At 37.8% G+C, this 13,098-nt stretch overlaps 1 protein-coding gene across 1 annotated transcript in view; it reads right to left on the reverse strand.

Moving 5' to 3' along the window:
* kcnd3 (potassium voltage-gated channel, Shal-related subfamily, member 3) overlaps positions 1 to 13,098 on the reverse strand; it is a 136,409-nt gene that overhangs the window by 22,067 nt on the left and 101,244 nt on the right. The window contains exon 3 of the mRNA XM_079826991.1: positions 9,582 to 9,750. Coding sequence (XP_079683117.1) covers positions 9,582 to 9,750 — 169 coding nt within the window. The remainder of the gene's footprint in view (positions 1 to 9,581; positions 9,751 to 13,098) is intronic.

The following is a 13,098-nucleotide window of genomic DNA, read 5'->3' on the forward strand; positions in this document are numbered from 1 at the left end:
ACCCCAAATAGGGCTGTCAAGATATCAGATTTTTCACTATGTCCAAAATAATTCATGATAACGATATACTTCGATATCTATAGAAATCTTGAAAAAATAAAATAATGCTATTTTTTGTTGAAGAATCACGCCATTGCATACAAAAGGAACAATTACACTGATGTGGCTTATCACAGAATGAAGCTGAAATTATATTACTTTATAGTATTACATACATCTTTTCATTATAAATATACATTCTCCTTATGAAAATACACTGTAAAAAAAATTCAGGTCTCCAATTAAAAATTTTCTAGTGACCGATCACATCTAAATTTTTCTGTTGGCCAAATTGAATTTTTGTGAATTGATGCAATTTAATTCACAGAAATTCAATTTGGCCAACTAAAAAATTTAGATCGGTCACTAGAAAATTTTCAATTGGAGACCTGATTTTTTTTTACAGTGTACCTGAGATGGCTTGACGAACACAGATAAACCATATACTGTCACAATGGTGTTAATTCTCTTTATGTTTAATCAGTTAAAATGTCTATGCATTTTATTCAGCCATTTTATCAGCGATCTCTGGATGTCTTTGTCCATATTAGGGACAACGTTTTATTACTCCTATGAGTCTCACATGCGGACTTTACGCAAAGGCACCCTCTGGTGTCGAGTATGAATGAAACAAATTACATGTCAGAGTTTAGCGTTCAATAATGTTCACATCACCCTATATTTTCAATATAAACTAATACTGCTCTCTAAAGATATTTGAAGTAAACATACGATAATCCATACATTTTTTTCCGAAAGAGCACACTGAAGGATGTAAATATAATAAAATATAGAAAGGCGTGGATTAGAAAATTATTGCAATTTACTCTCTATACAGTGGCCAAATCTGCAAATTTACAGAGGTGGAGGTGGGTAAACCGGTTGGCGGTACTGCCCCCTTTTTCGTTCCATTTCATTTTTTAAATATCACGATTATTGTCAATACCGGTATATCGTGACACCACTAAACGAGTTTGTGTGTGTTCGTTTTTAAATAATTGAAGAGGAACGAATTGTGTCTCAATTGCATCAGAGACCTCGCCGAGATCAAACTGGTATTCTGATGTTCATTAATTTCTCACACACACTTGAACACAGATTGAAAGAACACACACCATCATTAAAACCCTCACACACAAACACACACACACACACAAGTCCCTGTGGGTGAGTGGAGTGCTAACTCTGCTCTTTTCACAGGAGATTGCCATCATATAATGGAATCAGTTCGGGCCTCTGAGACCGTTTGTGTTTCCAACAAATGCTGCAACAATTTTCGACTATCATGGAAAAAAAAAGAGAAACATTTTTCCTGGGGATCTGCCCCTGCAGAATGTGAGATGGGGAATGGCCGCAGTAATGACGAGGTTCTTTATCAATGTGACACAGAATATCGCTGCTGAGAACAGTTGTTCAGGACTCGGCTGACGCTAACTGCACTGTGCTGGGATCAGATACACTGAACAAAGCAAATCCACAGATTACATTTCAGTTATACACATGCAGTTTTATAAAGCCCACTGTGACACCATATGGCAGTGGCGAGGCCAGAAGACCTCTGTTGTGTGCCTGATAACTAATTTCATCCTGTATATGCAGCAAAGTCCTTTACGAGGCAAATTTGTGGTCCGTGACCCATTTCAATTCACTGTAATCATATCAAAGTGTTCCTATTTGAAATAATTATAATTTTTTTACACTATGTATTCAGCAGAAATATGATAATGTGCAATAAAATGCAGTTTTATTTCATTCCCAAGCAATTATTATTCAGGTAGCTTTGCTTGGGTGGACAAGACCTCAGTCTAGGTAGACTGTGGCCTTCCCCTGTGAAGTACACTTTACTTGTTAATGTTCACTTAATTGCATGTTAATTGCAACTTAATGAAAATGTATTATCGTTTAGATTTATATTAAATGCAATTAGCTGAATTTTAGAGTTTTTTTTTTGACCCACTTAGGTAAAACTTAATTACACCTTTATGGCCTGTTTTCACAGACAGGGCTTAGATTAAGCCAGGATTAGGTTTTAGTTCAATTAGGGCATTTAAGTAACTTGCCTTAGAAAAAAAACATTACTGGTGTGTATCTTGAGACAAAACAATGACACGGACATTTTAAGATATGTCAGTGCAAGTTGCTTTCACTTAAAAAAGCTCAAACATACATTCTAGAACATACATCACTGTCAAATTGGATATTTCAAAATCAGTCCACAGATTGTGATTGGATGGTTTGGTCATGTCAGGGCTGAGCTAACCGATATTTGTAGTGATCACAGTTATATTAATACTGTAGCTATATTGTTAATTATATAAGTATTGCATGTCATGTTTTCATTTGATCAATCAAAGTAATTAATTCCCTATATAAATGAAATCATTTCTAGGGATGCTGTCTAGATTGCGACATGCACAAGTTATTTATGCTTGGAGCATTCGCTGTAGCGCAAACCACCAAAGACTGGTGCGCAGCTTCATTGCACTGTTCTCTGAAACAACGAGCAGCAAAGCAGTGAGTGAGAAGGCAGCATTTGTTGAACTATACATTTACTGGACCTCAAGGGACTGTTTCACAGGGAATGCAATAAAAGAACCGCATAAGAACCTGGATTTTATTTTAATAAAGTTTGGACGATTCCATTCAGTATAGAAAAGTAGTGGACAAATACTCAAGTCAGAGAAATTGGGCAAAACATTTACCTTTAGCTTGTCACTCTATTTGGCTCCCCTGCATATTAGCAGTACAGGCAGCCGTACAACCTTTCAACTGGCTATAACGTTCAAACTTTTTTTGACTCCCAGACCCAATATCTAATAGCCCAACACTAGCACTGTAAGATTAAATTTTTTTAATGAATTAACAAGAGCTACTAGAATCTGTAAATTAATTAGCAAGACCTGACTTTTCCAGGTCTTGAAATCACATGTTTCAATTTAGGCCTCATAAATACAGAACGCTGTGAGAACCCTATTTATTAAAACATAAAAATTTTTGAGTGATTGAATTAAAATAAGAAATATTTTGCTTTTTATTTCTTTTAATATGATTAATGTTAATACTTGCTATGTGTAATGATTTTAAGTAATCTTAAGGCCCCATTCGAATTTTGCTAAGCCCTCTGGTTGAGATCCACTGCTTTTTTTATGAACAAGAACTGAATAAACTGTAAAATGTATCACAGTGCCTTTGAAAACATATTTTTATTTAAATTTTAAAACCTATGTTGTCTGGGTGAGGTAGAGAATGATACCTGGATCTACAATATACAGAAATGTAGGACCTGAACAAATCTGTTAATGTGTGAATCAGTTCAGTGACATACCTATACATCCTTCTACTTTACAGTAGTTTCTACAGCTGTGAAAGAAGAACATTCACAGAAGCTCAGGGAGCTTAAGTGGATTATCTATGTCAATTAAACAAAATCTCTCCACTTTCAGTGTTTTCTGTAGTTCAGTCCACAACATGGACCATATAAGAGTTAGCCTATATGTCAGTGCTGTGAATACAATTGTGACATAAATACAATGCTAGAGTGTTGTTGCTTTTTGTGGTTGCTTTTACAGTATTTTGAACACAGTTGCTAGGTTGCTGGCTCCGAATAGGACTTTTTAAAATAAAAGTCAATGTGATTTTTTTTAGTCCGTTTTATAATGGAAGTAAGAGCACTTCTCATGTATGATTTGTCCTTAGCATAAACAGAGCATGACGAGTTACGTGTCAATCAAAGCTCAATATTTAGAGTGGAAATACGTAGCATGCACCACTAAGTAAAGATGCCAAAATGAATCCCAGATCATGTTCATAATTGCATTGTGTGTGTGTGTGTGTGTGTGTAAAGCAAGTGCTGAATTAATAATGAATAAGTCATTAACATTCACTGAAGTAGCACAGCTAAGTTCTATTCTCAGAACTAATGAATCAGCTCAATTACAGGACCAACTTTGATCAAAACTCTAACTCCTGAACTATAACAAAACTCAGACCTTTGGATCAACCATGAGAGTTTGAGCATCATGGAGCGATCAGTCATGCAAAAATTGTGTGATGTCTAGAAAATGGTCTGTTTTCTAGACTTTGTAAATTTGTATTAGTTATTAATGAGGAGCATATAGCTTTCTGTAGTCACTAAAAACAACAACTGCAGCATGTTCGTGAGGTCATATACACAATGAGCCACTGGAAGATGAAATTAGCATACAAAATCTGAAGCTTTGCATGCTTTGATCATAATTTCAAAGTGATTCTCACTTCAATGGTTCTGCATCAAACCTAGCTGTCATGTCTGCAATGTTCTTAATGTAGAATATTTTGGAAAGCCCTCGAGTGCTCTAGAATTGAGCCAAAGCCCTTGAAATTAACATCTCATTACTATAGTACAGACTAGAGGTCTCCTCATGGTCCTAAAATCTGTACCTGACCTGAATTGACCTGAATCAGGTCTCGAACTGAACCCGACGTACATAAATTAATAAAAAAAGATAAACTCGACCCGAGACACACTCGATAAAATTAGACCCGAGTCCAACCTGACAGCAATTTTTCTCATCGCCTGGCATGCCAGTGGTATGACACAAACCAAAATAAGAGACAACAAATAGCCTAAATCCCAAAGTAAACTTCAGCCATCCGTGTCCGCGCAGATGGTGCATGTACAACAGTGCATGCGCCAGAATGTCAGACGAGTCACAACAATTTTACTGTGCATGTGTCGAACTCGGCCATCCTTGCTCATCTGTGGTTGAGTATACTTTGAACGCTGTGCGGACACGACTGCGCGCGAGACGCATCCGGACGTGGAAATTGAAGTATACCCGGGGCTTAAGAAACACCACGGCTGGTGTAGATTTAAAAGTATGCCCATCTTCCTACTTAATGAAATTCATTCTTGGATCCTTCTTCGCAACATTTACGTTAGTTATGTTTTTTACCCATGTTGCCTGGAGGGTTTTGTAATTTTCACAGAAGCACGTATTGACAGAGAAGAAGGGTAATAGTAACGTTTTTATAGAATTATTTAATATGTATTTGTTTTAGGTGTGTTCACACTTGTAGTTTGATTAATTTGGTCCGGACCAAAAAAAATTATTTAAAAAAGACATTTAGTAGACATTTAGACATTGGTGTGCTCAGCGTTCAGATTGGCATTTTTAACACAGAAAACCTAAAATTACCGAACCGAAAGGCAAAGAAATACGTTCACAACCTGATTGGTCGGCTGCGATGAGATGCGGTTCTGAAAGCTGTATCCAACTGCGATGGGCAACATCGTGACTATTACGAGAAATAACAGGTATGCTTGACCATTCTGTCCTTTTTAGGGTCTCATCTTCCTGTTTTTGGTTAGTTTACATGTCTTATGTCTGTGGTGCGTTCATATTTCATTCGAACCGCACAAGAGTTTGTATGGAAGCGGACAGAGACCCATCTTTTTTTTGGTCCATACTGCGTTCATATTTTATTAGAATCGCACCAGAGTTCGTATGGAAGCGGACCGAGACCCATCTTTCTTTGGTCCGTGCTGCGTTCAAATTGTATTCGAATCGCACCAGAGCTCATATGGAAGCGGACTGAGACTCATCTTTTCTTTGGTTCGTGCTGCGTTCAAATTGTATTCGAATCGCACCAGAGCTCATATGGAAGCAGACCGAGACCCATCTTTTCTTTGGTCCGTGCTGCATTCAAATTGTATTCGAATCGCACCAGAGCTCATATGGAAGTGGACCGAGACTCATCTTTTCAGTGGTCTGTGTTGCGTTCATATTTCATTTGAACCGCACAAGAGTTTCGGATGGCAGTGTTCACACTGCACTAACAGAGCAATCACACCAGGATTCGTTTTAATCACGCAAACATGCCAATTGTGAACACACACTTAAATAATAAAAAATTGTTAAACTTCAGAAACAAATAGTGGAAAGTTTGCATATTTTAAAATAATCCAGGTCTTCTTGGCTCCATTCGGTAAAAGAACATTTATTTTAAATGACCTGAGGCTACTTGTATCAGACCAGATTCGACCCGTGTCCTAGGCACTTGTCAATGTTTTGGACCCAAATCTCCTAAATCTCAGAATTTGGTGGGCATTTATATTAATTTTGGCCAGTTTTGAGACAATGCTGCATTGATTTTGAACCTGGCAGCACATTAACACAAGAAATCACATTGCAAAGAAGTTATAGATTGCATTTTAAGTAGAAAGTTTTACATCAAATCACATTAATGTTAAATCAGACAACACACCGGCAATTTAGTGATATCCTTGCAGTTGTGGTCTTGACTGGTCTTGGAATAAAATCCAGAGTCCTCTAAGTCTGAGACCAAGACAAGACCGAGGAGAAATGCAGTCAAGGCAGAGACAAGACCAAGGCCGAGACAAGACCTTCAAAAAATGGTCTTAAGACCGGTCTCGAGACCAAGAACGGTCTTGAGTACTACAAAACTACTTTATGGTGCTTTTTTAAAAATCCTTTTGGAAACATCAAAGCTTCAGTTCTTATTCAGTTTAACTGGATGGAAAAGTGTGACCAGGACAGTCTCCTTTTTGATCCACTGAAGAATGACATAGAGGTTTGAAATAGACTTATGATACCATAAATTTCACATCGGTATGGTATTAACGTCTTGGTGCTATATGGGATAAGTTTCGCTGCACAGTTGCCTGGCGGCACAAGGCAGTTTGAGTTTACACTTTGAATTGTATTTTTATTTGTTGCACCTGTACACATGAGAGGTGATAAAATTGTAAGAATGCTAATCTATTGGTTAGGATATTGATATAGGAGCTGCTATTGTCAAGTATGTTTCATTCGTAATGTTCTCCCACTTAATTTGGTATAAAATCTCAGTACCAGTTTTGAACAACATGCGCTGTTGCTTTAGTACTTATGTAGCTTTAAATCTGGCCAACATTGTGAGCCAAAATGTGTTATTATTATGATTATGATTTTATAAGTAAGTAAATGTTTGTAAAGACCTCATAGTGGTGTCATAACAACAACAATTAGTAGTTGGTAATAGTAAATACACCCACTTCGAACACCCCCGCATAGACATTTTGTTTAGTGCTGGATTAGGAGCACTAATTCAGTTCTTCAGTTCATCACACAAGGATTTGTTATCAATCTATAAAACTTGCAAGGTTTTTCAGTAATAACAGTCTAGACGGATTAAACAGTTTTGGTGCAGTACCAGTGCGTTATTTTGGCTACTGGACAACAGGTGAGACAGAGGAAGGTCACCTACCAAAACTGACTGCTGGAATAAACAAACCCCTCCCCAAAGGTCTCGTCTGGGCGAGCTATTTGTGGAAGGACTGTCATTAGGATGAACATCCCTTCTGGCTCTCTTTCCCTCTCTATGTCTTACTCTCTCTCTCTCATGTCCTTTGAACAGTAAGCACAGCTGTTCCTATGGTGGAGGTTAAATCTAAGCTTCAGGCAGGTTTGTGCACTTATGCCACTCTTTTATTAGTTAACCGGGATGTGTTTAAAGTGACACACCCTCACACATAGAACACATTTTTTTAAAGATGGTCCTGTGAGGTTTGGTCGCATCTGGCCGCTTTAGTTTGGACTTGAAACTGAACTTGCATCCCCTGCAGCCGTTCTGAGAAAGAACAGAAACATCAAAACTCTGTTTAGGCTGATCCAAGCTGAGATAATGTGGAGACTGGGCACTGCTGCAGTGTGAACGCAAAGCATTCTGGGGAGTAATCTGCCATACTGGATAAACTTTAAATTAACACTGAGTAAAATGCTAAAGCCAGTGGAAATCTTGCCTGCGGAGACAATGCAGCCCTGTAAGCTCACCCAAACCTAAGCTTACATTAATTCCTCATTAGCATACATGAAATCCATGACTGCGAGCATAACATAACGCAGAGTGCAGAGCTGACGTCTCTCGCCACACACAGGATGTCATAGGAGTGGCCTTGGTGTTGTTTTTCTGCGCTCAAACTAATCTCCAGTAACATTCGCAATTATTAGCATAGCAAAAGCAAGCTGAGAGGCCTGTGGTGATTTAACAGATAATTACGCCTAAACTAAATAACCTTCAGAGAGAGATATAGAGACGTTTCGTCGGAGGACGGGGAGGGATGGAGTGATAGATGGATAGACGCAGGGCATGTAACCCTGCTGGGATCTCATTCTAGTCTAGACTCAATCTTTTGACGCCACGCTGCCATTAAACGAGTGACAGGTCATCCCTTCATTCCCCAAGGGAGAAAAGAAAGGCTTAATTTAACATTAAGGCTGTTTGTTTGAGGTGTTATTTCGTACGAGGACGGAAAAGGATGGTGAAGTAGTACTATTATCCTTCATGCACCCGGAAACAAACAAGTTTAATAACCTTATTCATCAGACAAGGAAAAAGAGCAGCAATATGGCTGAGTGGATATCAAGAGAGAAAAGACATAAAGAACTATAAAATACCAGTGGTAAGACAACAGGCAAATGCGAGAGAAGACAGTCTGAGCAGTTGAGGCGGGTTGAAGGGGAATATCAAAGCTTTAAATCTAAAAGTAGATTTGGGATTTTCTGTGAAGGATTATGTCTTTTACCGCGAAGCTGGAACAAGAACATCAATGCCCTGACGGAAACAAAAAATGGCAAAAAGCTACATATACCATGGTATTACCATGAAATTCTTTGAACTACCATGGTAAATGTATATGGTAATCCTTCAGTACCATGATATACACTACCGTTCAAAAGTTTTGGGTTGGTTAGGTTTTTCTTTAATTTCTTTAATCTTCTTCTTCTTATTATTATTATTATTATTATTATTAATGTTGACTTTATATTTTTGTTGAAAACATATTTTTCAGAGTTCTTTGGTGAATAGAAAGTGCAAAATAAACTGCATTTATTTGAAATAGAAATATTTGGTAACACTTTATTTTAATGGTCCCTTTTGAACATTCTGTTGACTATAAGTAACTTTGCTACTACATGTCAACTAACTCTCACTAGAGTATTAGTAGACTGTCTGCTTAATATCTGCTAACTCTTTATTGTGATGGTCCTCCAACAGACATTACACTGACTATAAGTAACTTTGCAACTACATGTCAACTTATTCTAACCCTAACCCTACCAGTCTACTAATACATTACTAATATTCTATTGAGAGTTAGTAGACATGTAGGTGCAATGCTACTTATAGTCAACAGAATGTTCAAAAGGGACCATCAAAATAAAGTGTAACCAAATATTTTAAACATTTCAAACTTCTGAGCAGTAGTGTTTATAAGAATACCATAGTACCATCTGATACCATGATTGTACCACCACAGGGAAAAGACATCTGTCACCTCATTTTACCCACAAACCCTCTGGCATTTCTTCACCCTTGACCGATGGCCCTCAAATCTGCCCTTGGGACACCAAAAAAATCACTTCTCTTTATTTAAGCATAAGATGGATGTAATTTAACAGGAGCATTATTCAGAGCTAAACACTAGTGACCTGCTTCTCCGCCAAAGCTGCTCTGGTTAGAGGTGACGATGCCCCTCGGGAGTTTTGAGCCTCACTGACCTGAACTTTCTGAGCCCGACGCTTGTCCGCTCTCTGGTTTTGATGGTAGATGCGGCTGAAGTTGGAAACGATGACGGGAACGGGCAGAGCGATGACGAGGACCCCACTGAGGGAACAGATTGAGCCAAAGATCTTCCCTGCTATGGTCTTTGGGACCATGTCTCCATACCTGCAGAGAAAGAGCGAGAAATAGAGACATTAGTCACATAAATATGCACAACCTGCTTCTACACGTTCTTTCTTGTTTAACAGACCAGCAGCAATAAAAAAACAGACAGATACATATCACGCCTACACAAGCTCGTTGTAATAATTATATTCCATCTGTTTTTATTATTACGTTTCCAATAATGAATGATCATAAACTCTTACTAAACATATCCGTATGCTTTTACTGCAGATTGGCACTTCCACATGCCAAAGCAGGAACATTATTGTGACGCTGACATTAGAGGTGCCAGATTTTAAATGCAATAAAGGATTATTAAAGCAGCTGACGGAGGCGTGAGTGGGACGGCACTTTTATATCCAGTATAAAGAGCCATTTGTCTGCAAAGCTGTTTTTTTGGAAAGTCTTTTATTTTGAAAATTAGCTTGGAAAGTCTTTTATTTACTAAATTTGTTAGGAGATTTTTGAAAATGTTTTGTTTGGAGTAGCTTATGCATTAAGAAGTTTGTTCTGAGAGTTTTTTTCTATTTGTTTGGAAATTCTATTATTTAGAGAGCAGTTCGTTTGGGAACTGTTTCATTTCAAAAGATGTTTGTTTGGAGAGTCTTTTATTTAGAGACCAGTTTGTTTGCAGAGTTATTTGTTTGTCAGCTGATTTGGTTATAAAATCTGTCCCAAGGCTATTTGTTTGGAAACAGAGTCTTTGTCTAGAGAGCAGAGTATAAATGGAAAAAGTCCCTCAAAACGAAGGCAATATTATCAGCATGCTGTGAATATCATCTTTTAATAAAAAAAAAAGAACTGTACAAAACAGGAGCAAAAGCCAGCAGAGAACGAGAAAGTCATTTAAGATTTAAGATTTTAAATTAGAGCATTTAGATCCCTCGAACCAATGCCCTGGCTACTTCAAGGGCATCAATTCGATACAGTTATTTAAAATGGAAATACAATTACATGCACCACTGTAGATCTTCCTCGGCTTGTGTGATGGCCTGCCATCTGAATTTAAGCAGTGGAGAAGGAGAGGAAAGAGGTTTTTTTTTTTGGATAAGAATGTTGATGACCAAATATCTATTCAAACAAATTGGATTGTTCAAGGTGGCTTCAGCAAAAAGGAAGACATTAGTTTAAAAAGCTACAGACTAAAGTAATTGGATTCTGCTGGAATACATCCACAAAGTAAGCGATAAAATAGACACCTGGTGGAGCGGAAAAGATATCTAACCATATCTTATAGACACGTATGCATTGTTTTAAATGCATATGTGCAGATGTTCAGAACTACAAGAGTTTTCTTTTTAGCTTATTCAAACCCATGCAGTGACTGCCAGTGAGGATTTAATTAACAATGGATAATCCTGTTCTTTCATTAAATTAGTTTTGTGTGAGTGAGGCACAATTCAATCAAACACAATCAGAAAACATGCAACAAGCCTAGGATTTGTAAAGAGACCATAAAGTCGGAATTTAAATGTCTCAAATAATCAAAATGACTCATTAAGTGGCAATGCTGTTGTGGGGCATGAAAGCAGTGAAAGGGTTCAATACAAGTTTAGCTCAATCGACAGACGAAATCAAGGTTAAGGTGAAGCACTTAATAGGAGTGAATTGGAGGAGATACATTGTGTGCGAGTACATTCATTCTCATGATAAAAGCTGTGTATTATTTGAGCCGTAAAGACATTCTTATGGTAATTTTAGGGTTTTAAGAATAATGTTGTCATGGCAACAAAGTTGTACATTTACACTCTTTTGAACATTAAACTCATCTTACCATATTGCTTGTGTCTTGTGGATTTACTATTGAAAAGGTATTTTAACGTTTATGGATTGTCCCCATTCCCTTCCATTGTAATTGCCTCACTGTAACCCAGATTTTTGCTTTTTTTAAAGAAAAGAAGGGACAAGTCGAAATTCATTTTTATGGTAATCAAAATTATGCCACAATTGCTGTCGACTGAGTTTAAGTTGTATTGAACCTTGCAAATTCATTTAAATAAGGATGCTACAATACACAAAGCCAGAGCGGCAGTTTTTTTTATCTAGCTTAAGAAAATGTGGAACTCCAAGGACATTGGAAATCAAAATCAAACATTTCAACACCAATGCAAGTCAGTCCTTTTGTATGGAGCTGAGACATGGAGGATGAATGTGGACATTATCAACAAAGTCCAGACCTTCATCAACACCTGTCAACAAAAATCCTCCAAATCTGCTGGCCAAACACCATCAACAATAGGAACCTGTGGCACAAAACATCACAGCTCTCAGCCCAAGATGAAATCACAAAAAAAGGCTGGATTGGCTACATCCTCCGGAAGCCTACATCAAACATCACCAGGCAAGCTCTGACCTGGAATCCTAAAGGAAAATAGGAAGGCCAAGAAACACTTCTTGAGGCGGATTGCAAAAAGATGGGTTACATCTGGAACGAAGTTGAGAGGAAAGCCCAAGACAGATGCCTGGCGAGCCCTGGTTGACCGCCTCTACCCCAAAAAGGGTGAAAAGGCAAAGTGAGTAAGTACTGTACACATTCAGAGAAAAGCCCTGCAGTCTGACAGCTAAACAGGTTAATCGCTGTAGGCCGGTGAGGGATGATTCAAATAACACTTCGTGAACACTAGGAGAAAGAAAGAGCTTATTCACAAATCTGTGTCAAAGCTAATATTTGTCTTATTATTGGAGGCTTATTTAACACTTTCCAAATCTCATTTCAAGAGTCGATTAGAGTATCATTCTAAGAGACTGGATCGTGCCCGCGTGGGAATATTTCTGAGCAAGAGATCTCACAGTGTGTTATATAATCTAACTAATTGTAACACTTTACACATGCAATATACACCATAGAAGAACATGCAATACAATCTGTGACACAGAGATGATGTACACAAAAAAGACACAACTAAACACCAGGCAGGATAGAGGGCTTAACAGCTCTGACTACAAACTACAGGCCGAACAAAAGCTCCCTCCGGACTGAGTTAAGGATTATGGCTTACTTCTAAATGGCTCTGTGTATTCATGAGTAAATTCTGTATTCCCATTGTGCTTTGATCTGTGAAGACGAATGTGTCGGTGTCTTTTGCAAATTATTAGGAAGTCTATTTTTGTCTAACCTCAACGACCTGGAGCGAGCAGAATCACACCTGAGCAAATGCTATAATTGCTCGAAATGGTATCCGTATAAAATATTAAAATGCAGGGATTGGATACGTTAACACAAACAGCATAATTCAGCTTTTATTTCAGTAGCATATTTTCTAACACAAATAAATGTCATATTAAAGTAGTTCATTTTGAATGGCATTGCTCAGAAATAATATCACAGAGAACTGCATTTCAAAGAGG

Source organism: Gobio gobio (assembly GCF_949357685.1).
Source record: "Gobio gobio genome assembly, chromosome: 10".
Taxonomy (NCBI): domain Eukaryota; kingdom Metazoa; phylum Chordata; class Actinopteri; order Cypriniformes; family Gobionidae; genus Gobio; species Gobio gobio.